Source organism: Pipra filicauda, unplaced genomic scaffold (genome assembly GCF_003945595.2).
Source record: "Pipra filicauda isolate LSUMZ 115617 unplaced genomic scaffold, ASM394559v2 scaffold64_size3178608_pilon, whole genome shotgun sequence".
Lineage (NCBI taxonomy): Eukaryota > Metazoa > Chordata > Aves > Passeriformes > Pipridae > Pipra > Pipra filicauda.
In genome coordinates this window covers 1764623-1790924 of record NW_024104809.1, presented here as the reverse complement: position 1 = coordinate 1790924, position 26302 = coordinate 1764623, and the positions used below count along the sequence as shown (strand labels likewise).

General features: G+C 40.5%; 1 protein-coding gene and 1 long non-coding RNA gene across 2 annotated transcripts in view; one reads left to right on the top strand and one right to left on the bottom strand.

Moving 5' to 3' along the window:
* Positions 1–279: 279 nt before the first annotated feature.
* On the bottom strand, positions 280–26302 carry DPT (dermatopontin). The gene is made up of 4 exons (XM_027727620.2): positions 26004–26302; positions 15641–15766; positions 5973–6080; positions 280–1037 (listed from the first exon to the last, which is right to left on the bottom strand). The coding sequence occupies exons 1-4, from the start codon at positions 26300–26302 to the stop codon at positions 971–973; spliced, it is 600 nt and encodes a 199-aa protein (XP_027583421.1). The 3' UTR covers positions 280–970.
* LOC113991354 overlaps positions 5555–26302 on the top strand; it is a 136118-nt gene continuing 115370 nt past the window's right edge. Inside the window, exons 1-3 of the long non-coding RNA XR_003541899.2 lie at positions 5555–5665; positions 6202–6353; positions 12236–12380. This is a non-coding gene — a long non-coding RNA (uncharacterized LOC113991354). The remainder of the gene's footprint in view (positions 5666–6201; positions 6354–12235; positions 12381–26302) is intronic.

The following is a 26302-nucleotide window of genomic DNA, read 5'->3' as shown; positions in this document are numbered from 1 at the left end:
TCTGCAAGTTGAAGGAACTGAAGTCATCTAAGTCATTAGATTTATTTGTCTATTCTAAACCAAGAATGTATTACCAAGGGTGGATGGATGTTGTACAGGCACCCATAGTGGAAACCCAGTCCACCTGAAAAGCAGACTCCTGACGAGCATGATATCCATCTTTACTGAGGGTGTGAGTGGTCTGACCTACTCCTGGGTTTGCCCAGAGTAGAGCTCCTAGCTGTTTATGTTATTGGAGGCTTTTAAGATGATATAAAAGAGACTCTCAGTACAGCTGGGTTAGGCTTCTCTTTTTATTGATGGATCTACTCTCATTTTTATGAGATATTGATGTCTTCCAGTGTTGTAAATACCTGGAATTTCCCTGTGTAGGCAGACCTTTGTTGCAATGGAGTTACACTGAGGTCTGTAACAGGTAACACCAGATGCAGTTACATCAGAGACCTCCTGGTGCCGTTTCAGCACACTTCCAGCTACTAGATGCTGGGAAGCTGGTAGGGATGACTGGGTTGATTCCAAGTACAAAGCAGAAAACAGGAAAGTCTAGTGTATGTTGGGAAGCTTATATTATGTTTCCAACTCATTCAGAGTCACTGTGCTGGGAAGCAATTTATATGGAGTTGCTATGTGAAAGAAAGTTGTATGTGTTCAGAATGGCTATATGTATATATAAGAAAGGTAACTGCATATGCCATAGAATTGTGTATCATTAACATGTATGTCTTAAGCAATTTTTATTGGGATATACAACTGTCAGTGCAGCTTTAAAACATCCTCCGAACTTGCTGTTGCAAGCACATGGGCTGGCAATTTATTTATTAGCTCCAGAGGGAAAGAATTATATCTTCAGCAGACAGTTGATGAGTCTTGGTACTTTTTTTGTAGCCTAATTGCCCTTCTTCTGTAATGACTAACTCTCATCCCACCCTGTCCGTCCTCAAGCTTTCCAAGTGGGGTACATTCCTTCTTTTTAAACGTTTTGAAATGGGCAATCATAGTCTGTCATCCTGCAGACAATAAATTTCCACTGACGATCCCTGCATGAAAGAGAGAAAAGAGATCAGTATTAGTGAGTCAGAACTGCAGAGGATGCTATACAAGTAAGAATAACTTTATACCAGGTATTGTGGCAACAAAAACATCTGTCTGCCATTAGCTGACCTTTGTCTGATTGCTTAGTGTTTTCACGGGCTGGTAGTACATTAAATATGTCTGATATTCTTTCATGCTCCCTTACAGGGCAAGAAAATCGGTTCTCTGAATAATTACGCCTCTGAGTATCCCTCAGAAAACAATGATTCTTGATGGTGATCAGTCCTAAATTGATTCTAAATTAGAGACCAAGAGGAAAAGGATGGTTCTGTCAAAAGTTGTTGTCATGTGATATATTGCTTAGGAATGTGTAAAAACTAAAATATTTGTGTGATTTTCAAGCCATTTCTAAGTGAGGAGTTATTCATCCAGCAAATTTAACTTCTTTCTTTTTTATATCTTTCACTACTAGGTCTTCTAGCTAGTGTCCCGTATTACAGATTTGAAGGAATCAATAGTGAGAGAAATTAAATTCATTTCTCATCCTTGATCTCCACAAGTCACATGTGAGGAAGAGTAAGCTTTATAAGTGTAAGGAGAGTTCATGGTCTTCTCAGTCTGTGAGTGGTGGATGCCTGTATTCTCTCTCAGGAGAATGATATGAAACATACTAACAGTTTTTAGTAGGAAATCTTACTGAAGCAACAGGATTCAACAGTGGAGACCTGTGATTTAGTGTCCAATAGCTGCAACATTGGCTATTTCCACCTTAAACAATAAGCTGCGAATTTCCACCTTAGTTTATTGTGCATTAAATTTTCCTTTGACAAAAAGGCATGAGTTCAGGGAGGAACAGTTCCCTCCCTGCTGTGGAGGGAATGTTGAATTTAGGCTGCTTGTTACTGGCTAACATGAATTTAGATAAAAAGTTCAGTCCTTGCAGATGGCAGCTGCCATTCAAATTGGTAATGGGTAGTACTCCAAGAGGTTTCTGGAAGTTTGGATTCTGCTAATAGTGATCTCCTAAACCCAAGGCATGGGACAGGTGATGTTGCTGGCGTGATTCAGTAGGAGCCTGCTTTTTGAGACACCTGCACAGTACTGGTTTTTGAGAGAGGGAACTGGTGCCAAATCTGCTGCCTCTCAGAAATGTGCTGAGACACCTGACCCCAGATTTTGGTATTAACTGTGCTTATGTGGTTTCATTGACTGGCCGACTCTATCCTGGAATGAGATTAACTCGACTCTTAAGCTCTTTGTAGGTATAAATTGTCCCATTTCAACTTTCGTTAACTGAGATTTTTTAATTGGAAATATACTATGCTACTTCACCAGTTTATGCTGAATGTCATTTGGAACTGGGTCTGTCTCATGCTTCTTAGCAAGTCTGATTTTATATAATATTTGAGTTTGGTTTTCTTTAGATCTTTCCCACATGTTTTGTAATTGTAATTTCCTCATAAAACTGTTACTAAAGGTTAATGAAATGCAAGATTCATTTTTAGGTTTATTTTAATTCCTCATTTAGACTATGTGCATGCTCTTCAAAGACGGTTATTACTCTTTTGGTCACTAAGCTGCTAAGAGAGATAAAAAAATAAAGAGGACTCATATGTGGATTAAAAGGATTATACTGGTCAAAATTAAGGTCTGCTAAACTAGCACCCGTTGTCAGAGAGACTTTAGTTTTAAAATCTTAGGTCAAGTAATTTTTCTAAATTAGAATATTGTAAAATTAAAAGTCAAGTTCTTTAAAACAAATGTATGTTAGTCACCTGAGTTAATAACATGCTTTAAAATATTGGAACAGAATTATTTCTGAAGTTTTTCATTTAAGCTTGTACTTGCAGACACTTTAGCATATATGCACATGGTTGATACATTTAATGGCTTGTTACCTTTTTTTTCCTCATTAATTGTGTTTAAAGTTAAGCATATACATGTCCAGCTTTTCAGGATGCAGATAATTACTTTGTACTATTGCTGTTGTGTTCCTAATTCAGTAGTTATCATCCTGTTTCAATTTGTAGATCCCTTACAAATTTACCAGTGGGGGTATAGATCCCGTCAGGAATTTCCCAATATGGCATATTCTAGAATATATCTGAACTTGCCTTTGCAGATCCTTAACACCACTTTGTAGGTGTCATCCCCCTCAGCTGCTAATTCCATGCATTTTCCTTGGCTTGAGGAATCAATATTGAACTGTCACTTTTGCATTCCAGATCTCCTGTGCTGTCAGATTTAAATTTTTGATGTATAGGGAAAATATCTTTTACCTCCAAATATTGTTGAATAATCTGTTTCCAATCCAGTTAAAAAATTCTGTGAATTCCTATTCATATTGAGTTTCACAAAGACCTCTTTATTCATATGAAACTTATTAGGGACCTTATATCCTATAATTTAGCTCAGCTGAGCTTGGTAGATGTCCAGCTTGTCCAGGCATTTTAGATGCACTCACTGCTGGAGTATCTGGGTCTCGATTTATCTTTCAGTGATGATGTCTGAGCAGTTGAGAAGTAACTGGCTATTCAGATCACCCAAATAAATGGAGCAGAGAGCAGTTTTGCAAAAGAAATGAGCTTATGACAGTCTGCATGTGCTATTTTTATACTACGTAGCAGAGGACAAGCTGTGGCACCTACCAAGCACGCCTGGTAATCCCCACCTCCCTGTCCAAGCTACTCACTTGCAGGTTGGGCTGCAGTGAACAGTGAATGTTCCAGTGGTGTTCTCTGGGCTTGAGAGGCTGATCCAAACTTGCCACAGCGACACAACAACGTTCCACGAGGAAGCCATGCCATCATCAGTTAGCACATTTCAGGGTTCAGGCTGAAGCTATTTTGTTGTTTGTTTCTTTGGGTTTAATTTTGGAAGGTATTTTGCCAAGGGTTTACTATGTGGGCAGTTTCAGTTGTTTACAGCCTGCCTCACATGCCCCATGTCCTTCTCTGAAACTTGGCTGTATCAATCCGTCGAACAAAAGATACTCTCTTTTCCTGCGAATGTTCCCTTACTTATGTCCTTAGGTCATCCCGTCTGCATCAGTGTTACCACCACACTCCCCAATGGGTTCCCAGGGATACTTCAGGTCTCTGCTAATTTTTTCCAGCTGTTTCTGTCTTGCTTTATAGACAGTTGTTTTTTCCTTTTGACCCATTTAAAATGAGACTGGAAAATGTAAACATTAACCACTTCTGAAGTCTGTTCTCCACACACGAGCAGGTAAAACCCCTGATGATCAACAACAACTTGTTCATTCATTCCTGATACACAGGCATGGAAACTCACTGAGAACAATTACAGAAAACGAGGTGGGAATACCACCATTCTAAACTTTCTGCATCCTTTACCACAAACATCACATGCTGTCTCAAATATCTGTGTATCAACAATGACCTCAGTGATGCAGTGTCTTAGGGAGCAGGAAGGGAGGATGTGATTTCTGCAAGTTTATTCAAAAAGTCTAAAAATACCTAGCTGTTTGAAGTGATTGGGAAAGCTTAAACTGCAACACCTTCAGAGGCTTTTTTTTGTGCTCAAGAACATCACCCATCATGGACTAAATAGTATGGACACAAGTTTAATATGCTTGAAAATGAAAAGCAATAACAAAATGTTTACACAGACATGCTGCACATCTGCATGCTCCTGGCAGGCTGAGACTTGAAATAGCTTTTTCTTCTGTTCTGCCTCAACCAGCTGCAAAGAACCATTTAGGATGACAAACTTTGCTGACTCCTGTGAGCATGCCACTCAGGAGGAGTGTTACAGCATGAATTTGAATTCTGAACTGGGATAGCAGGAGTTTTTTTTCACGTCATACGCTCGGCAACACAAGTTGACTTTAGTCATTCTGGAAGCTGAGGGCCAGAGAATTCACCGGCACAGAAAAGTTTTCTAGTGTGCGATTAAACATTTTCTCTGTAGTTTTCACCTGCTAATACTGCGTGTAGCCAGTCTTGGCAGACCAGTGCAGCACACCTTGTCTTGCTGTCTGTGCCATGTTTGATAACAAATGCTGTAATATACTGGACTGAGGTGTCTGATAAATGACACCAGCAAAGAAATAGCTCACAATTGATGTATTAGAGGTTAGTTCAAAAGAATCAAGATGCCTCTCCCACAGTCAGGTTCAGTGACTGCTTACACTATCCATAAGCCCGCTCTGTAGTCCAGGGCAGATGGCACTGTCCAAATTCTAAAGCTTTGCAGTTCAGCACAGTAAAGAGAGAGAGACACTTCTATTTAACTGAGCAGAAAAATTATGCGTTTATTTGCCTGACTGCAACTTCAGTAGCCATAGGGCCTCTCCCAAGAGCATTAGTAAATGTCAAGAATTGACCAGGACTGATCAGAAAAAAGTAGCTAACTCATTTTCTGGAGAGGGATCAATGTGCACTGCATTACCTTGATTCCTGGTGTGACCTCAAATCTGTTAGAATTGTGTTCAAATGGATTGGGCAGTTTACAGCATTCACATTGCAGTTTGTGTGGTCTTATCTTTGCTGACAGATTCCCTGCTTCTTTTCAAAGAAAAGTGGACCAAAAGAAGTCCCTTGTCCCCTGAAGGGACAGGGTGTTTGGGCTGTGTTTTTACCGACCTCAGTGGAATCTACTCCAAATAGAGGTAGGTGAGAAACAATACTGAAGGTCTGTTACACTTTGTGGAGCTTAGATTCACCCAAACCTCCCATTGCTATATTTTTTACTACTTAGATGGACATGACAAATGATCCCCTTGAGCATGAAGATGCCTTGTTCCCAATACACCACTCTGGACAATGAATCTTAGGACTGTGAACTTTGGTCCTCAGAAGCAACTAGCCTGATGCTGAGTACCACAGCAGATGATGTGTAGCCATGCATTGTTGGGGGCAAATGGAAAAGAAAGACTTCTAAAAATAATTTTCTAATAAAACAAGTGAAAAGCAAACCTGTCCACAGCAGAGAAAGTTGTGGTTGCCCCACGGATGTAATAGTCATAAGTGTACATCATCATGTCCATATCTTCCCCGTAGTGTCCTGGATATTCTGTTGTTAACCTTTATATTAGGGAAAAAGAAGATAATATAATTTACTATCTTAGAGAAGAATCCTGTTGACTGAATACAACTCAATTAGTAGATTTTTCCTGCTTTTTAAAAAATTCTTGTTTCTTAACAGCACCACAAGATGCAGTCTCACTATGAGACTGCCTTTCTCTTCTATACAACCAATTCATGTAGCTATTTGAATAAATTTCAATAACTTTGGAACGGTGAAGAGCACATTGTATACATCTGCAGATCTGGGATAAAAGCAGCCTGAACAAGAAGGTAAAGCTTGTCTACTACTTATATCTGTATTGCAGGGTTTTGCTCCAGCCTCTTGTGAGTCTGTTTGGTTTGTTGTTGCAGAGTGCAGTAAATGTTGCCAAGCCAAACAGCTACAAGCATTTATCCATTTATGAATTATATTAAACAAATGTGGCAATTAATCCATTCCTTTTTGCTGTTTCCATTTTCTGCCTAATTTATAGCATAAAAGTATGGGCCTGGACAATATTTGTGCAGTGTATTTCATCTAAGAACCTCAACATGCTTCTGCAATTATTAATCAAATTATGATTACTGCTTTCCTGGGAAATAGGGAAGTAATACTGTACTTCATTTTACAGATAATGAACAGATTCAGGAACAGGCTGGGATCACAACCAGTACTTTCTGTCAACATTATGTTACAGGTCAGGAGAGGAAACCTGGCACTCAGTCTTTCCTTGTATTACACCATTTTACATAGGAGTTGCCTGTGGTGTTGTGTCAGCTTTACTCTGAAATAGCAAAGGGAAGAATCAGGTTCCTTGTAAGGGAGATGCTGTCCCCATGGAAATAAACAACTCCATTTCTATTGAGATTAGCAGGATGAAGGCACCTTTACAGAAAATCTGACAACCGTTTTCCTGACTGAATCCAGCCCAGCAGCAGTACTTGAATGGTGCTTGAAGGTGATTCCAGCACATCCCACCAGCACCCATGTACATGTTTACATTTGGTTAAATCAATGGAGTTTAAACACAGACTTAAATATTTTACTCACTAGGAATATAGTTATTGGGATGGTTTTGAATTTTTATAAGGAGGTGCTTTGGGGTATTTGGAGCCCAAACCAGTAACTGTTGGAGTATTCAGAAGCTGAAAATTTACCTGAAAACTGAGCTGCTTTCCAGGTCATTTTCAGCTTTTGAATATGAAAGAAAAGCATCATTCAGTTGGAACATCATTCCTAACAAATCATTATTTCTTGACAAATGAAAAACAAACCCGAATGTGAAACTCAAGTATGGCCTTATAAGAACCCTAAGTCTCACCAGTCAACTTCTTTGAGCATATCTCATGCTTGTGTCCCCTGTCCTTTGACCATGGCAATTTTCAAACACATTCTGAGTTATAATACAAGGACACCCACCCCAAACTGTGTTTCAGAAGCAGAAGATCAGATCTGGTCACAGCATCTGTTGTCAGAGGTTTGACTGAGGACAGATGGATTTGCAAAGCCCTCTCAGTGCTGTGCCATTGGCAAGAAATATCAGCAGAATTTCAGAGTTCATGCAGACAGCTGCTTTGGACTAGGAGAAATAGAAGAAACCATGTCCATTGGTCCCTCAGCCAGAGTACGGTCCCCATTTTTAGTTTACTAATTTGGTGCCTGATAGCACATCTTCAAAAATATCTGGGTCCTAGAAGGTTTTAAAATGTTGTATCAAGACCAGCTATGGACCATGATTTAATTTTACCTTCTCCAATCAGCTCCAGATTTTGGGGCTTTTTTGGGCTATTATTATGAGAAAACACTAAGACGTGTGTTTATACATGTTCCACCAGTTGTGTTTCAAAACATCTGTTTGGCACTCAGCAAGGAAAATGTTCTGTGAACTTGACCAGCAGTGTGTGCTGGGCAGATGAGACAGTGCACAACACAATGTTAAAAAGCTGCTTCATGCCCTACTCAGAAACAACTGAGAGTCGTTTCTTTGAACTTGTTTCATGAGTTTCTCAGTTGAACAGTGAATCTGATGACAAGCTTCTGAATTGCTGTGAAGGGTCTCACAGACCTTTGGCAGAAGCATGCAGTGTTATACCGAAGTGCTATGAGTGTTCATTTAGCTTCCCTCTCTTTTCTTTCTGACTGCTGTCATCTCCCTCTCCCTCTCTACTAACTTCTCCACATCACCATTGAGTCTCTTAAGGCTCCTCCGCTAAGAAATGTTCAAAAAGCAAATATATGCAAATATCGCAAATAAATGATTTGGGGACTTGAGCTGCTCTGAAGTGTGTCTTGTTACATAGACAGATGCCTACTGACTCCTTTTGTTCTGGAGAGAAAAATTATAAATAGCGCTACGGCAGCAGTGTTAAGTTCACTTGAGTCTGTGTGGTCTAATTCAGTTCTCTTTGATGTTTGCTGCACTCATTTGTGAAACTGTTCCCCTAAACCAATGCATCTCAAGGTCAGCTGTCTTGCACTGTAGCCTTTAGAAGGAAATGCAGTTGATTGTCCATGTAGCAGGGTTCTGTGGTGTGACCCAGCCCTTTAATATTATCTCCATTTTTTGAATCCTGGGGGTAATTCACACAAAATATGTGGACTGAGAAATGCTCTAGTGTTTAATGCAAACATTATTATCGAATATTCAGCTGAAAACATTGTGTGTTTTACTCACTAATGCATATAAAATGCATATCAACTTGTGAACCACCTACCAGGGCCTTACAGACATGTAATTTAGTTACAAACATGGTAGCATTTGTAAGCCAGATGTGGCAATGCATAGTTTGTACCTGAGAGGAGTCATGAAACCAGGGAGAGACACTTTTTGCCCTGATTAGTGAGGGCCTGCTCATGAGGGTTTAGATTTCTAGGGAGTCCAAGCCCAAGGGCAAGACTTGTTTGGGAAGAGCCATCCACAGTAACCTGCACAGTGCCCTGTAAGCACTTAAAGGCACTGAACTCATAGCAAAGAAAACTTGGCTAGGGGAGCAGTGAGAAGCTTAGGAATTGCCAAGTGTTCAGACGGAATTACTGCTGCTCTTTGGGGTGATACAAGTTCTCTAAGACCAAGCTGGGGTGCTTGTGGTGCCTGAGCAGGTATATCACAAAAGGTCCTAAAGAGAGACTTGCAAAGCAGCTGTGAGAAAACGTGTGTTATACGGATCTTAGACCTAGGCACTGAGTAATTTGGTGCCAAACATATGCCAAGGGGCATTTGTAGCCCCTGTGTAGGGGCTATCAGGGTGCTTTTAGTGGAATTGTCTGTTAAACCCAGATATGCACATAGCTTTTAAGTCTGGGGAATGACTTGTAGGAGAGAAAAGAGTACTGTGAGACCTTTAACAAGTGGTAGTCTTTTCAGTCTGTATGATCTCTTTGCAAAAAAATAGGGCTCATGAAATTGCTTTTCAAATCCACTTAAGGATAGTATCTGGTGTTTGGTGTTTGATAGTTGGACACCAGACTTAAAGCACTAGTGGCATTGTCCAGAGAGGATAAAGCAGGTAATTCTATGTTAAAAACATGGGAAAAAAGTCTTGTGAAAAGGGATGTAAGTAGTTTGGCCTGTGTGGGGAGTGCAGGAATTGCTGACAGAAAAAGGTATTTTCATAATTTTTTTTTTAGCTAGTATAGATTTGATGTGGAATGGTTTATTTTTTGAGTGGGTTGCATCACCCCTCCCATCCCCATGTTTTTCTAATGTACTTCATTCTAATCCTATAAATCTTGGTCGGGGTAGGAAATGTATTGAAAAAAGGCATAAAATCTTCAGGGTTACTGTTGTTTTTATTCTAGCCTGAAAATCGCCATGTTGTTTATTTTCCATGGTGAAGAATTGCTATGGTAGAGATTAATAGAAAACAGAGTTACTCATTTAGCACTGAGAAAAATGTTTTGTGCTAATTTACAGTGATCCATGGCACTCTATTAACAATTGACTTCAGAAATAGTTATCATGGGTCTATTTTTTGCCAACAAGAAGATCAAGTCACAGCAGTCACCTTATTAGTATGTACAGCCTGCTCATTTAAGAAGTAAATGGGAACTGTGGGTATGCCTTGCCTTCAGATATCAAGCAGACAAAAGAAACGAGTCTTTTAAAATATCAGAGACAGTGGTGGAGCTCAGAGTTTCTTTCTCCAACTGTTGAATATACTTATTCCCTGCTAGTAAGTACATTTTTTTGAAATGCCTACACTTTTCACTTCTTATGCAACTACAGTGCTAACAAGATGAATGGCTCCTCTTTAACCTTTATTTTCCTCTTTGCTGTTGAACTCTTCCTCTGACAATGCCACAGCCAAAAGAAGCAGCTGTCACATTTCAAGAGGAAAAAGAGCTTTAACGTTAACTTTCTGAGCTTTGAGGACAAGGAGTGTCTCCTGAATGGCCTTACTGTTTCACACGTTATTTACAAGCACTTCATGAATGTGGCTCTCCTAAAGGTGAATTTTTTTTTCAAGAGCCATGAGCCTGCAAGTTACATTCAGTGAACATGGGAAGTATAAACCTCTTTAATCAATTCAGTTCTTCCTCCAGCTGGAAGACAGAAGTCATCTGCCTTCAAAAAAGCATACAATGCTGAAAAGCCAAAGAAGGTCTAAGTAAGCTGGCTACAGACGTTCCTGCAAATTCTCCCAGCATAGATTGCTGGGATGCCAGGGAACTAGGGTTGTCCTGGAGCTCCTCTAGAGATGACCAGTTTTCTTGTGTGGCATTGTGATGTGTGTTTCAGGACTGAGTTCAAGCTTCGGGCTCTAAGATCATAGATTCACCTAGACACATCACTGCTCCCTTCTGCTTGTACTTTGTTGTACCGAAAATCACAAATTCTCACAGGGCTGAGGAGCCGTGAGGCTGGCACAGTAGGGCCACAGTTCTTCCTCAAGGCCTACATGAGTTAGTGCAACACAGATACAAGCAACAGCAGAGAGCTCAGGGCAACCTATGCCTGTTCCTCAAGAAAGACATGCCTGAAATAACATTAGCTGGCTTTCTAATGTTAATCAAATGTGTTTCTCCTAAGATGGCCCTGGAGGTCAAACTATAAGGTTGTATTTGATGAGTTATAGAAACAAAAAAACAAACAAACCAACCAACCCCAACTCCCAACCCCAAACTGTTAAATACCTTAAAAAAGAGAAAAAAAGAGGGGAAGGGAATTGGGTTGCCCAGAACTGCATGTTTCCACTGTATCTATTCTGAGTTCACCTCCTGGTTTGCATCTCTGCTATTGGTTATCTCTGAGAAACCTGCATAGGATCACATCAGTTTCAATATGTCTTGTGTGGCAGGTCGAGTCAAGAGAACAAATAAGTACTTTTAAACCCCATGACTCTTGGAAAATGTAATTGTTGCCTGGACAATGTCACCATGACAGAGAGCAGCCACAGCTCCAGACAGACCTTCTGGCATTTGGACTGCTGGTTGTTTGGAGAGGGGAAATAGTCATAAACAGTCTGTGCAGACTTGGGGCTGCTCAGTGACATGTGTTTGCTTTTGAGAGTATGGAGTCAAGCTTTCATTTCTTGGCAAAGAAAAAAGTCTGAACTCTAATGGGACCACTTAGTGACACTGTCTCTGCATCTGTGATGGATATGCTTCCTTTAGGGTGCAAATCAAGACACAGTTTATTTTATTGTGGTAGCAATCCCTAGCCAGGTAAAGTAATAGGAGCTTTTCTGTGTCCTGTGAGGAATGTTAATTATTTTCAGTATGTTAAAAATTTGCAGAATTCATGCCAAGTCTTGTCATGATGAGGAAGGAAACAAAGTAATTGTAAAAAAATTTTACAAAGCAAGTGCAAAACTATGAGACTGGAAAAGATTAGTACATTTATTTATTATATAAGCTTACTGTACAGGTAAACTAGAAAAATTAATTGTGAGAAGATGAGCTGTGAAACAGAACTGTTGGGTTCTAAGAGTAAGGATATAGATTCTACCAAATAAAATCCTTATGCATGTATTTGACTTTAACTGTGCTCTTAGGCAAAATGTTTAAGTGTGGGTTTCAGTCAGCATGCTGGTGTCATAAATTAGTATTCCAATAAGCATTAGCAGGTCTCAAGAAACACAGGAATGTTCCAGCTGTAAAAACCAGGTCAAATTCTAACAAACCATTTGCATAGCTCATACACATAAGGAAAACCTGCCTTTATTCGTTGTAGGGAAGGCCAACTCACTTGGGGAGGAATGTACTCCTGAAATTGAGGAGCCAAGAGAAACCACACATAAGGATCAGCTGCTGCTTTTATATTTGCCAGAGAGCCCTCTGTGGAGAAAACTGGAAGAGGACGGGATCAAATACCCAAGGTGAGAGCTAATTTGAAACAAAGAGATTTTTTACACCTCAGTATTGTCAGTTTTCTTAAAAATGCCTTTCTGCCCATATTTAAGGATTCATACTTAAGGATTCATTGCACATTAAAATTTAAGGCTGCTGAGAAATTCTGCAGCTCTGATTGTCTTTGAATATGGATTTTCCATGGTCATACATGATCCACAAGGCTCTACCATCTTTCCATATTTTCTTGATACTACTTTTCCACATAGTCATATACCGATTGCATGCAAATAAGCTGCTTCAACCAAGAAATAGGAGTCAGTAGCATGTTAATAAACATTCCTCCACAGTTAGTTTATTGACAGCTAGTTTCTGGAACAGAAAAAATGCCATTGTAGGTTGGGGCAGAAACTACAATAAATAATGATACTATATACTCACACATTTTTGTTGGGTCTTATATGCATATACATTTTGAGGTCTTACCCATGGCCCAGAACTGCTTTGCAGATTGTTTGGAAAACATATTCTCTCTGTCAAATGTATTTTAAACAGAAGTGTGGAGTGTGAACAATATCTTGTGACAATAACTTGGAAATGCTCATGGAAGTGAGTGAGATCTCCTGGGCTCAGGGAATGGGAATTTTAGTTGCTGTACACTGAAGTTTAACAATTCAGCCCAGTCACATCTGTAGTAGTATAAGTGGGCCTAAAGGATGGGGTTTCACACTACCCCATTGCAGTTCATGTTGCTCATATATAAGCATAACAAGTAGTACTCACCCAGAGTATTAGTGCACTGTCTTGGCTGGGTGAAGGAAATAAAACAGGAAAGAAACAATTCCCAGAGACAACTGTTTTGGAGGGTAGAGTTTATCTGCATGATGTGGATCCTCCAAGCAAAAAAATCCTCCTGTGTGGGACCCCATGATAACTACTGGAAAGGGACCTCAATAAGTCTCTGCTACAATCCTCTGCTCAAAGCAGGCTCAACCACAAGGTCAGACCAGGCTTCTCAGGCCTTTATTCAGTTCAGTCTTAAAAAATTCCAAGGAGCCTCAGCGAGCAACCTGCTCTACTATCTCACTGTCTTCATAGAGGAAAAGATTTCCTTTATATCCCAGTGAACAGCTGTCCTGTCCTCAAGAGTGTCAGCTGCTCTCTCCAGTTTGGAATCTTATGCAAACTTGGTGAGCATGTGCTCTGTTTCCTCGTCAAGGTCATTGACAGAGATGTTAAGCAGGACAGGTCCCAGGGCAGACCATTCGTTACAGTTCTCTGCTCCTAATGGGCACCCAGGCAGGGTATCCCCCTTTAACCACTACCCTCCCAGCCTGTTAAACCCATCTAGTTGTATGTCCATCCAGATTGTAACATCCTAATTTGGATAAATGCATGTGGAAAGAACTTATATCCACCTTGCTAACTCTAAAGGCAGAATGAAAGCGTGAAAGAAATTGTAAGAAATATATTGTAAGGAGACACTTCAAGAGAGTAAGGTCAAACAAGACTCTCAAGTAGGAGAAACTGTATGAGAGACTCTCCAGGCCAAGGGTGGATATAGGAGTGTCAAGATAGACCAGTAGCTTGAACAGAGTGAAGTGGGCTCCTGGTGAGTGACTGAGTCTGGTACTACATGGTACAAGATGGTTTTATAATGAACCCATAAGCACAAACTATGCACCAGAAGCTTTTCACAAGCCAGGTGACAGGTCTTTCCAGAAGTTCTGCAGTTCTTCTGTTCCAGAAGAATTGTGAGCATGTGGGATTTCTACCCTGCTTAGAGGGAGAAACACTTCACCTGCCTTTGAAATGTTGCCTTTTCTGCATGGAACTGCAGCTGAATTGCATAAGGCATTCTTTTCCAAGCATAAAAATGGAGTGTTGTCACTGTTGGAAACAAAAGGACAGTATAGGAATTCATGTGCAGCTGGGATGGAAACTAAAGACTTCAGTAACCCCAAACATTTACATTAGGATTTGCCTTACTCTGAATGTCAATTTGCAAGGCAGAGGCAAAGCTGTTCCCTGTTGTCAAGACAACGTCTAAGGGAAGCAGAACTGCCAACAAAAGAAGTCAGAGAAGATTTCTCTTGTCTCTCTGAAAATACATGCAATATTAGAGGAGTAAGATAAATTGGAAGAACTGCTTAAAAGTCAGAGTGAGTTTCCCTCAGAGGGAAGAACCTGGGCAGGTATGTAAATAAGCCCCCCAGTAGAGAACATTCGTAGGCAGTGTCGGCTGGAAAGAAGACAGAAGAATGTTCAAAAGAATGTTCAAAGACTTTGTTACAGAGTTTCTATAATTTGAAGTCTTTAAAAATAATAATAATAATAATAATGAAAACATTTCTTTTCTTTCTGGCTGCAAGTAGACCAAAGGATGAAAAACAAGGCAATGCTGTTGTGTTTGGCCAGTAGCCAGCCAGCCAAGTAAGACCAAGGGGCATCTAAACAGTCTGTATGGATCTCAATGGGAAGTTACTTCAAAGTTGAGGTCTGGAAACCAAGATTCAAGCACAGATTTACCCCCCCTTTTTTTTTTGTTTTCTTTTCCCCTTAAATGCAGGCAGATTATTCTTTGTATCATTAAGAATAGCTAAATTTAACCTGACTGTAGCCCTGGAGCATGAAATTATGAGTTCTGTTAGACAGAATGGAGAGGAGCAGTACGAACTTTCTCTACAGTCTGCTACTGTCTTCAGTCTTAATTTAGAGAAACCACACCTACAGATAGACCAAAGATTAGGATTTGTAGCTCATTTTTTCCACAGCCTCTGTGAAGTTGCCAGCACCAGTTGTCATATTGTGTTGAGGTGAGACCACTTTTTTTTTTAAGGTTTATGATCAGTAGTTTGACTTTGGTCTTCAAACAGCCTTGAGAGAGGAAGCAAGTTGTACGCACTACAAATATTTTTTCTGAGGTAACAGGTCTAAGTTCACTCCTGTAAGTCATCGTGGCACAAATGTATAGTGCAGAGATGCTCTTACTACTCTAAATGTGCAGGATTTACAATGGGAAAATGCCATTTGACTTTGGAGACTTCTGTCATGGTTTCCAGTATAGCCAGGTACTGCGTTGTGCTGTTCATTGTAACTGTGCCCTCCTTCTCTTCCCTTAGCCATAGATCCTTACAATCCTGTAGCAGACTGGAAATAACATGCTTAGCCCCATAAAACACCATTTACTTTTCTCAGACAAGGTTTTTGACAGGCCAAGGAGCCAGAGACATTTCTAGGGATTGTTGGGGGAAAGAGGTTCACAGGTTTGGTTTCTGCTTGAACTCACCAACATGAATATGGGCATCTCCGGCTGTAGCGGCAGCAGTAAAATTGCCATTCACGGTCCAGCACAGATGGAAAATACTGGCTCTGGAAACCAGCCACCAGCCCATTGTTTGAGCAGGTTTGATACCTAATAACAAGGGGAAAGAAGAGAGCACATAGGGAAAACATATTAGATTCCTTGAAAGTTTCAAGCATTTCTGAAAACAGCATTAAAAAATTTGATATAGTGTGGAAGCTACGGGTTTGGCTTTGTGCTGAGAAGCACTATTTGCACTTGCTGTGTCTTGAGTAACCATTTTGTTTAAGAAAGCAACAGTAGTTAACTAACATCTAAACATTTATGTTGCACTTAAAACTATTTAAACTGGTTTAAAGTATTTAATCATTCTAGTATGCTAACCAGGCAAGAAGATTGTTCTAGTGTTAATATTCTCAACTGTTTACAAATCATGAGACTGACTTCAAAATAGTCCATTAATATTTTTGTCTTTGACTGTTGGTATTTGAGGAATTGGGCTTTACTTAAACAATCACTTCAACTGCTTATCTATTAAAAAAAAAGGACTCTTAGAAACTATTTCATAAGAGAAGTTAATTTATTTTTTATTTGTTTGTTTCACAACTACCTGTCTCCAGGAGAAGGGACTCTTAAATAAAAATGTTTAGGCTTGTGATAAAATCATGATTTGATAGCAATCACATAAGGAAAACTGAAACTCAGATTTTACAAAATTCTAAGACTCACATAAATTTTATGACTGGATTCATGCTTTCTGTGTACTCGGGAATTCTGTCATACATGTGAATGCCTTCAAGTAGAATAGACATAGATCTCAAAGCTTCTCTGTCTGCAGACCCTTCAAGCACCTGCACGCTGTTACCCAAAGTAGTTCAAGTGATAATCCATTTGAATAGTTTGCTTCTTGGACGTTAAAGACAAGGAGAACATGAAAATAGACAGGTCATTAATTTAGCTATTGAGTGTTCATTCTCTCGAGCACCTTCCTAGCCTCATTGTTTCCCTATTGGGAAAATTACAGGAATTTAGTGCCTTCCATTTCCTTTCCTTTCTTTTCCCTTCATCAAGGAAAACTGGCAGCCTAGACCTGCACCTGCAGCAAACCTTGTGCGCGATACCATAAAATAGATTACAATTATATATCCAAAAGACACTTTCAGAGATAACTGTAGGATTAACAAATACCAAAACTTTCCCCTAGTTTCAGTCAATGACTTTGTAGTTTATTCTAAAGACCTGAAGTTCCCAGAAGAGAAAACACATCATCTAGGAGGGTTTGGTGTTTGAAAAGTCATTCTCTTGTGCATACAGGTGTCAGTGCCCACAGAGAAACATGAGGTTCAAGTGTTTGTATGCAAAAGCTGAAAATCTGATCAATTTTGACCAGAGCAGGGACGAATTCCTCTGCCTAACTTTTGGCCTCCACCTTTGAACCCAGGGGTCTCTTCCCTATATTCCTTCCACTGTGTTCTGTTGTTCAGACAAGAGTATTTACATTTGTTTGTATCCCTGCATCTCCCACATGTCTAGGACCACACGTACTTGCTGTGCTTTGTGAGACTTTTTCAAGGACCTCGAGAGTTAAGTAGTGATGGGGACTCTGAGTTGCTATGGTATCATACCAAGTAAGGCAGTTTGGCTCTCACTCAGAGAATTTCAGCAGGCCTTTGATAGGAAGTTGCTCTGATTTTTGGCACATAGGCCATAGGAACATATGGTTAAGACTCTGTGTAAACATATTGGATAGTTGCAGATGATTGGTGTTATCCTGGTGGAAGAATGGTTGATACACAGAAATACAGGAATCGGTTGTACCTGTTGCAAGATGAGCATTAAACTGTGTAAAATAGAACCAAAATTGCGCCTCTTCATCTTCTGCCTCCCCATCCCTTCCCAGTTGCATGCATTTGCACGGCTCAAGTCCTTGTACCCCTGGGAGATTTTCTAGCTCTTTTGCGTAGGTGCAATAAGGAGAGCATTTTGTTTCTCCATATCCTTTGCATTTCCTCTCAGAGGCTCAGCACTGCCCTGCAGTTTGCTCATTCCCACCAATCAGCACCTGATATTCCTGCTCATACTTGTCTTTATGGAATGTTCTTCCTTCTTTTCCTACCTACTCACATTCAGCCTGGGAAGTTCTGCCCTCTTTCCCACTGTCTTTGCCCTACAATAGTTTTTATTTTCTTGACACCTCTACTAATACAGTCCAATTTTGATGGAAAGATTAATTTTGAGAGAGATGTCACTTATGGACCCTTCTCTCTACAGGGAATTGAAACACAAAGCTAGTTAGAATAACACTCATACATAGGTATTTGGGCATCAGACTTTAGGAAGGTTTGGTTATTTTTGATCCTGATTCTTTATTGTCAAGAGAAGTTTTATTAAAAAAATATAATTGGAGTTGCTTTAAAAATTAGTTTCTTAGATGGAAGGTATAGCTGGACATAAGTAATGTCTTAGAATTATATATAAAATAAAATATAATTATATTTTATTTTGAAATTATTAATAATAAAATTTGAAATACATATTTAAGTTCATGTCCACTTCTCTCTGCTTCTGTCTCACCCACAAAGATGTGCAATCTGTTATTCAAGCCCAATATTGGGTTCAGTGAAAGAAAGATAATAGTGATGTTGAAGTACTTTTTTTCATCTTTAAGGTAACATAACAATTTTTTCTTTGATCTTTTTAATTTTCAAGTAAAATCCAAATATTTCTTCAAAAATGAAGAGATAGTCTCAGAAACTGAAGTGCTTATTTTTGAGCTCATATAAAGTATTTTCTTCTCTTCCTTTTACCAGTTGGCCTCTTTGCTACAAGCATTAAGTAATTCTTCAGGGGAAACAAACAACCCCTCCCCACACACCTTTTTAGTCAGATGCTCTGTTCACCAATCTGAAAACAACACTTAATATGTGAGAATTTTTTCCTTCTCTGTTGAATTCACTACTCTTGTCACAGCAAATCCTGCAAGCGAGTAGGGTGAATAAAAACTATTGATTCAGGAACTTTGATTTATGGCCAAGTCAAAAAAAGCCTTTCTCACTAGACCCATTCTGTAGCACTTTTGTTATAAAGGATAGTTCAGTATTCAGAGTTAATGTCACTGGGTTCTCCTCACTCATGAAATCTCTGATATTGCTAAGAAGAGAGGAAGAAACCTCTTAGAAGGTGAATGCAGAAGAACATGAGAAACCAGCTGGGACTCTGTGGGACTAAACTTGGTTGTTTTCTTTTTCTAGTTGGCTCAAGTTGCAATGCACTAAGAGTTGCCTTTTGGATCTGGTACTGGGAGAAGAGGAGGTGAGCTGGTGAGGGAGTGGGAAAATTGGTGGTGGCGAGGGTCAGGTGCTCTTGAACGGGAAGTTGCCCTTCCCTTGTCTGCAGCTGTTGGAAATGACTGCAATGTTTCATAGAAAGTAAGTAAACTATATAGCCTTATTCTGGCAGGAGTTCTGTGTAGTAAAGGGATATGGTATCTGAGACTTTCCTGGCCTGCTGCAATTGCTGTGTAAAGCCTCTCCTCTGCCAAATCCTCTTCTGAACCAGTTAATGAGTGTTTTACAGCTGAGTTCTGTCACAACAAGCAACCAAAGCGTGCATCCATGTTACCGATTTAATTCACGTCAGGACTGCTCTCGTTGTTCACCGGTGTTTATCTGTGAGATCAAATTAGAGCTGGTTTGAAATAAACCTGCTCAAAATGCATATGTGGATTTTGGGTCCGTGCATGACCTGTTTCACTCTACAGATGCACTTAGATTGTGCCACATTATTTCCAAACATTGATACAGCCTTAGCCACCAAGTTTGTACCCAACTGACTGAACAGTTGCCTGCCAGACTGAAGGCAACTATTACTTGCAATAGTATAATTGTTTTGAGCAATGGCACCAGTTACGGTGACACTTCAGAATTATGCCTACATCTTATTATTGCTCTCTGCTAGACAAAGCCCAGAGTGCTGTGCCTGCCAATGCTGATGCTGTGTGGTAAACCTCTCCCTATCCCTTGAAACATAAGCAGCAATTTATCGTGAGGATGACAACCCAAAGAAGAAGTCTGTTCACTATAAACCTGCTCAGAGAAGCCCAAGTCAAGGTGCAGTAAGTGGTGCTGCTAGAGCCTATACTGAATTCCTGCTGCACTGCTCATGATAGTGCTTGGAATAGAGCTCCCTGAAGCTCTCTGAGCCTGACACACAGCTCAGTAGGCACTGGGTCATGCTGCATTGAGGGCAATTTGTTTCTTGCAATAAGGCACCCTGAGAGCGTTATTCCATGCCCCTGTGGAGGGGAGGCCCTATACTTCTCTCCTGAGTTATTTTTATGGAGTATAATTTGGTTAATTGCATGATGGGAGACTTATATAAGAGGCTGAGAGAAGTCTTAGGACACCTGAAACTCTGGCACTCAGACGGAGGGAATGATTTTTATGACTTTTGCATGTTTGATTAGGCCATGTCAGTCTCCACTAGCCACTTCTATTAGGTGTCTTCACTATCTGTTGTGGGATGGTGAGACATGTCTTGACTTCCACATTCCAAAGACAACCTCTATAGCATCCTCAGCAATCTTTTTCTTTTGTTTAGGGGTCAGTCATGATTTATTTTCTTCTCCCTGACTTAAGGGAAGGCAAGACCCTGTTCACCCTGATGATTTCTTTTTGACTGTAACTGATGAAGCGCCCTTATCTACAGAAACACTCCTCTTCTCCTCAGATGCTCCCACTGGACTCAGTCCATTGCAGCTGTGCTAAAAGCTTGTAGCACTAGTCCTTTAACATAAACCTAGGGCTCTGAAGAAAATTAACTTGTTTGTGTAGATAGCACAAATGGGAGCATTTTGAAAGGGCAGCTGGATTAGTGGGTTTGGGTAATACAGGCTCAGATTTGAAACTTGGGATTGGTCAGATTGAGAACAGAAGCAGTTCCTCGCAGATATAGCGAGTTGTGCTGCCAGTGCCTGAACAGGAGGCTCCTACAGACACTTCCTTTGTTCATTAGTCTGTCTTTGCACCTAGTTTGTGGGCAAAGGGGAGTGAGAATGGGAGTGGAGACAGAGAATCTAGATATCTGTTTTATCCAAGTCTCATCTAAACACTTTCTCAGAACTCTAAACAAGGAAAAGATGCAATAAACATGGGTTAAACAGCACTTGGCTGGAAAAGTTTCTGCTCCGTGCTTTACAGCTAACTGAGGATATGGCATGGTTTCATCTCTATTATATGGTGTAAAACAAACATTTTTTCCTGGAAGGAAGAGTTGCTTTTCTTCATTTACAAGCTTTTGTTTGTTTGTTTGTGTGATCCCTGTCATTTGGCCTGATAATTTTCAGGCAAGAAAAATAGTTTTTCCCTAAGTACCCTGTTCAGAGACTGGTCTATAGAGGCAAATCTGTAGTACTCAGCAAAGCAGTGAAGAGCAGTCTCACCTGCAATCACTCAGACCTTAGGTGGTGAAATATCTATAAAAGGTCACGCTTCCTCCAGTCCAACTGGACCTAAGAACATAAACATTGTGCTCCCTGAAAGATGGATTCTTTGAGATGTTGCAGCATATAAATGTTGCTGCAGAATCAGGGCATGCATTTCCCTACTCCAGACGTGAGTACCAAATTATCCAGGAACTGGTTCTGCTCCCAGTTGTTCTCTCTCTATTGAATAGCATCTTGGTTAGCAGATAGCCTCTGAAGGACTAAGGTGTTGGGACAGATTCAACAAAGCTTTTGTACATGTACTTAACTTTAAATGTGTTCACTGATTAATGAAGGTGAGAATGTATCCCTGGTCACCTGATTCAATTGATTGCCAAAGTTTTCCCTATGAATCTTGTAACATGTTCACAAGCTCCTCATGAGCATTCAGTAAAACACAAAAACACGTAATCTCTTCAGAAGTGTATGTGCATATATGATTAACTTCAGGGATGCATTTATTGAGTGAAACACCATAGATATATTCTGAAATGCCACTAGGTAATTCTAGGTAACTGTCAGAGGAGATTGTTCTTCATGAGTCTGCTTGTGGAGAGAGATGGGGTGTCCCAGAGAGCAGTTTTTAGAGTACCTGTTTCTCTCCATTGACCTTGGAAGGAGGCAAAGGTCATAAAGTAGGCATTGTGATTAGATGCCTAATGTGAATCTATGTCATAGTCCTCTTTCTGTTAAATAGGTTTTTTAATATCTGAAATATTCAAAGTCTTGCCATTTAATTCTCTACGTTCATATAATACCTAGTGTTAGTGAGGGAAGCAAACTTACCAGGAAGCTCTGTCAGTGGTTCCCTCTTGCCTCCCAACTCTCCTATCTCTATGCTCCTCACATCCATTTCTGCCATTTCTCCCCAAGGACTAAAGGAAAAAGAAAATAATCTTTCTTCTCTGTTTTATATTCCCACTTCATTTTCTCTCTTAAGCTTTTCTTGGTTTGTTGTCTTTTCTAAAGAAACCTCTCTTGGGTTTGGCTCTGTTGTGCAGCTGCACCATAGTCAAGAATGGCGATTTGTGAAATGCCATAAACAGAATTTGTCAAAGGTAATTTTTTTGATGTTTCTGCCAGACTAGAGTTTCTGAGATATGGCTGAGAAACTGGAGGGAATTCAGAGAAGAACTGTAGACATGATCAGTACTTGCTTAGGAGTGTTGGAATATAAAATTTCCAGAGGAGAACTAGAAGAATGGAGATGTGTTCAGCCTGAAAGCAAAAGCATGGGAGAAGGTGTGTGGGTGAGGGAAAGGCATAGCTGCTACCTATTATAAAGTTAAAGAGACTTTACAAAAGGAAGCAGTGAGCTTTTTCACATTACTCAGTGAAGGTAAAGCAAGGAATAAAAAGCCTTGATTACAGCAGAGCAGCAGCTTTTGGTACCATCTCCCATGGTATACTCCTGGAAAAGCTGGACAGGTGCACTCTTGGCTGGGTTAAGAACTGGCTGGATGGCCAGTGCTGGTGAGTGGTGCTCCATCCAGTTAGTGGCCAGTCACTAGTGGTGTCCTTCATGGATCAGTGTTGGGCCCAGTCCTGTTTAATATCTGTATTGATGATCTGGATGAGGGGATTGAGTTTACATTAGCAAATTTGCAGATGACACCAAGTTAGGTCAGAGTGTTGATCTGCTGGAGGGGAGGAAGGCTCTGCAGAGGAATCTGGACAGGCTGGACTGATGGGCCAAGACCAAGTCCATGAGTGGACCAAGTGCCAGGTCCTACATTTTGACCACAACAACCCCATGCAGTGCTACAGGCTGGGGACAGAGTGGTTGGAAAACAGCTCTGTGGAAAAGGATCCGGGAGTCCTAGTTGCCAGCAGCTGGATGTGAGCCAGCTGTGTGCCCAGGTGGCCAAGAAGGCCAATGGCATCTGGGCTTGTATCAGAAATAGTGTGGCCAGCAGGACCAGGGAAGAGATTCTTTCCCTGTACTTTGCACTGGTGAGGCCACACCTCAATTCAGGAAAGTGACTGAGGTGCTGGAGTGTGTCCAAAGAAGAGCAACAAAGCTGGTGATGGGACTGGAGCATAAGTTCTATGAGAAGTGGCTGAAGGAGCTGGGCTTGTTTAGCCTGGAGAAAAGGAGGCTCTTTATAGCTGAAAGGAGGTTGTAGTCCAGTGGGAGTCAGTCTCTTCTCCCAGGCAACCATTGACAGGACAAGAGGACACAGTTTTAAGTTGCACCAGGGGAGGTTTAGGCTGGACATTAGGAAGAAACTCTTCACAGAAAGGGTGGTCAGACATTGGAATGGACTGCCCAGGGAAATGGTGAAGTCATTGTCCCTGGAGGTGCTTAAGAAAAGACTGGACATGGCACTTAGTGCCATGGTCTAGTTGACATGGTGATGTTTGGTCATCAGTTGGACTCAGTGATTATGGAGGTTTTTTCCAACCTAATTGATTCTATGATTCATTGAAATTTTAGCAAAAACTTGTCAGATTTGTAGTTATTGGTGGTACAAGCCATTGAATCTCCCTGGATGTGATATGCAAGGTGAAACAAAATACTGTGTGAAATAGAGCTGAAGAAAGAATATTACAGTCCATCCTACAAGGATGGGAAATGAATTATCAAGTCCAGCAGAGTGCTGTGTCAGCTGACATGAGAGTGATAGATTGCTCACCAACAGATTGGTTTGTTGGGAGTTCAGCAGGAAAGAGAGCTGGCCAAAAAGGAACTAATGGTACAGATGGTGACTCACATTTGTGGTCCCACTTGATTACTGAGTGAATCTCTTTAAAATTGGGGATGGCTCCAAATAGCATTAAGCTGGGCATGACAGAGAGAGAGAAGAGAGGCAGCTATGAGAAGTAAGAATGCCAAGAGAATAAGTAGGATTTTCAAAGGTCCCCCAGGCTACATCTGTGCCATCACATTCATTTGAGGTTTGAGTCTAGACTTGGACACTCCAGGCTGGCTGCCTGCTGGCCAATACTCTCACTGCAGTCTGGGATGAGACTGCTGAGTTCTTGGGCAGCAGCAGTGTTGGCACGATGAAGGATGTTCTGGCTTAGAGCAAACCTCTCTCCATGAAGCACTGTAGATACAACTAGCTCAGCCCTGGGTGCAGAAAACTAAAAACTGGAGAACCCAACCAGACACAGCTTTATGGAAGATTTATGGAAATAGCCCAAGTGACTAGGAGCACAAGTCCACCTTTGCAAAGGGGTATATGTTCCCTAATCACTTTGGTGATCTCCCCTCCCCCAAAATAGAAGAAAGAAAGTAGATCTATGCAGAGTAGACATGTAGATTTAAGGATGTTGGACTAGGAAGGTGAGCTGAGGAAGATGTGCTGAAATAACTCCAAGAGCTAGGAAAGAGAGAGAGAAACAGAGTTAAACACATTGAAGAGGGGTTCGAAAAGAAATACATTTGAAAAAAAGATAGGGTTTGTTATAGGAAAAAGTGTAGGCAAGAAACAGGACAGCGTGGAAGGATTTTTTTTAAGAGGTGAAGGAAATGAGATTCAGATAATACACTGTGGATGCAGTCATGCTAAGCATACAGAGCATGGCGAGGAATGGTTAGACAGCAGAAGAAAATGCTCTGTATAGACTTATGTGATATCCTGTTTGCGAGAAGTGAACTTGAACAATTGCTGCCAGGGATTTTTAGAAAGAGAGTAATAATTTTATTTTGAACAAAACAAAGGTCTAATTCAAAATTATTATGAAATAAGTAGAAATTGCATCAATGTAAAAAAAATGAAGTGTCATCCAGGATTATCACACTGTCTTCTTTCTCCCTGTTTTGCAGTCCTCCCCCTTTCTTTTCCGTTCATATTCCAAAATTAAGTATAGGGTCAGTCTTTTTTTTTTTTTCCCTTAGCAATTGCATCAGCCATAGGCATGTATCACATGGTAAATGAAAGATTATGAATAATTCAGAACAAAATTTTGAATCATTTAAAAAGCAGAAACTTCACATCTCATTGCTGACCTATTCCTACATAACCAAATCTACAAAAAATCACGTTGCAATTTCTACAACAAAACCATTTCAAACATTTGAAAATATTCCTGCATGTATTTGATTCTATCCAAAGACTATTTCAATCTCAGAGTTTTCCAAAACTCTGTTTCACATTTCATGAAAAAATAATCAGGAGATAATTAAATACTGGGTATATGCTGTCTGCACATGAAATACTATACATATTTTCAAAAATTTTTGTGATGTTTGCCTCCAACATTGATGGAAAACATAAATGTCATTAACCAGTTAAACTGACTGTATTAGGGAACTAACATGATCTCCTGCTATCATCATGCACATACATGTATGCCACCATTACCGCTTGTTAGTGTGGATTTTTGGCTCCTGTAACAACAGCACAACCGGTAAATAGCCTTTGTCTAAGCCTAAGCCAAAAAGCTTAGCAATAAAAACAAGAAGGAAAAAGCCAGTGCAATATAGAGATTATTTTTCCTGGTGATAAGAGCATGACGATGGAATGAGGAGTTTTAGAATTTGTTTCTCAGTTTAATCACTGATTCAGTGTGACTTTTCAAGAGGGACTTTATCCTCTCCTCACTGAGGGTTCCTAACTAATTTTCCTTATCTTTGAAACAATAGCAAGACTGACCCACTTTACAGCTGACGTTTTGAGTGACCAAAGGACATGGAGTTTGTAAAGCACACAGCAAGAAATCACTACAGAGAAGACAAATGTGATGCTGATCACCTTCCATGCATCATGATTAATGAGCCTGAGGCAGTCGTTCATGGCAGTGAAGCTGCTGGTTATCATGGCATTAATATGCATTTACATTGCTCTGGCAGTATTAGAACCCGCATTCCACAGGGGTTATCAGGGCAGTGCCCTCCAGGGATGGTTGGGGGTATCCTACCATTCGGTTCCTGCCCTGTTGATCTCTTCCCACCAGCACTCTGTCGGCTCACCGAGGCTCTGGGATGCTGGCATGCAGGCATAGTTCCACAGTCTGTCAGAGCCTTCCTTCTTGCTGAAAACACTTCTGACGGCCACGATCACCTGCCCATGTGGGCACTGGAAGTTAAAACCCTGCCGGTACACATTGACCCATTCATCATTATCTCCATAATTATAGGGACCATAGTAATAGTCACTGTACTGGCCCCATGCCACAGTCACCAGAGGCAGGAACACACAGAGAAAGACAAGGTCCAT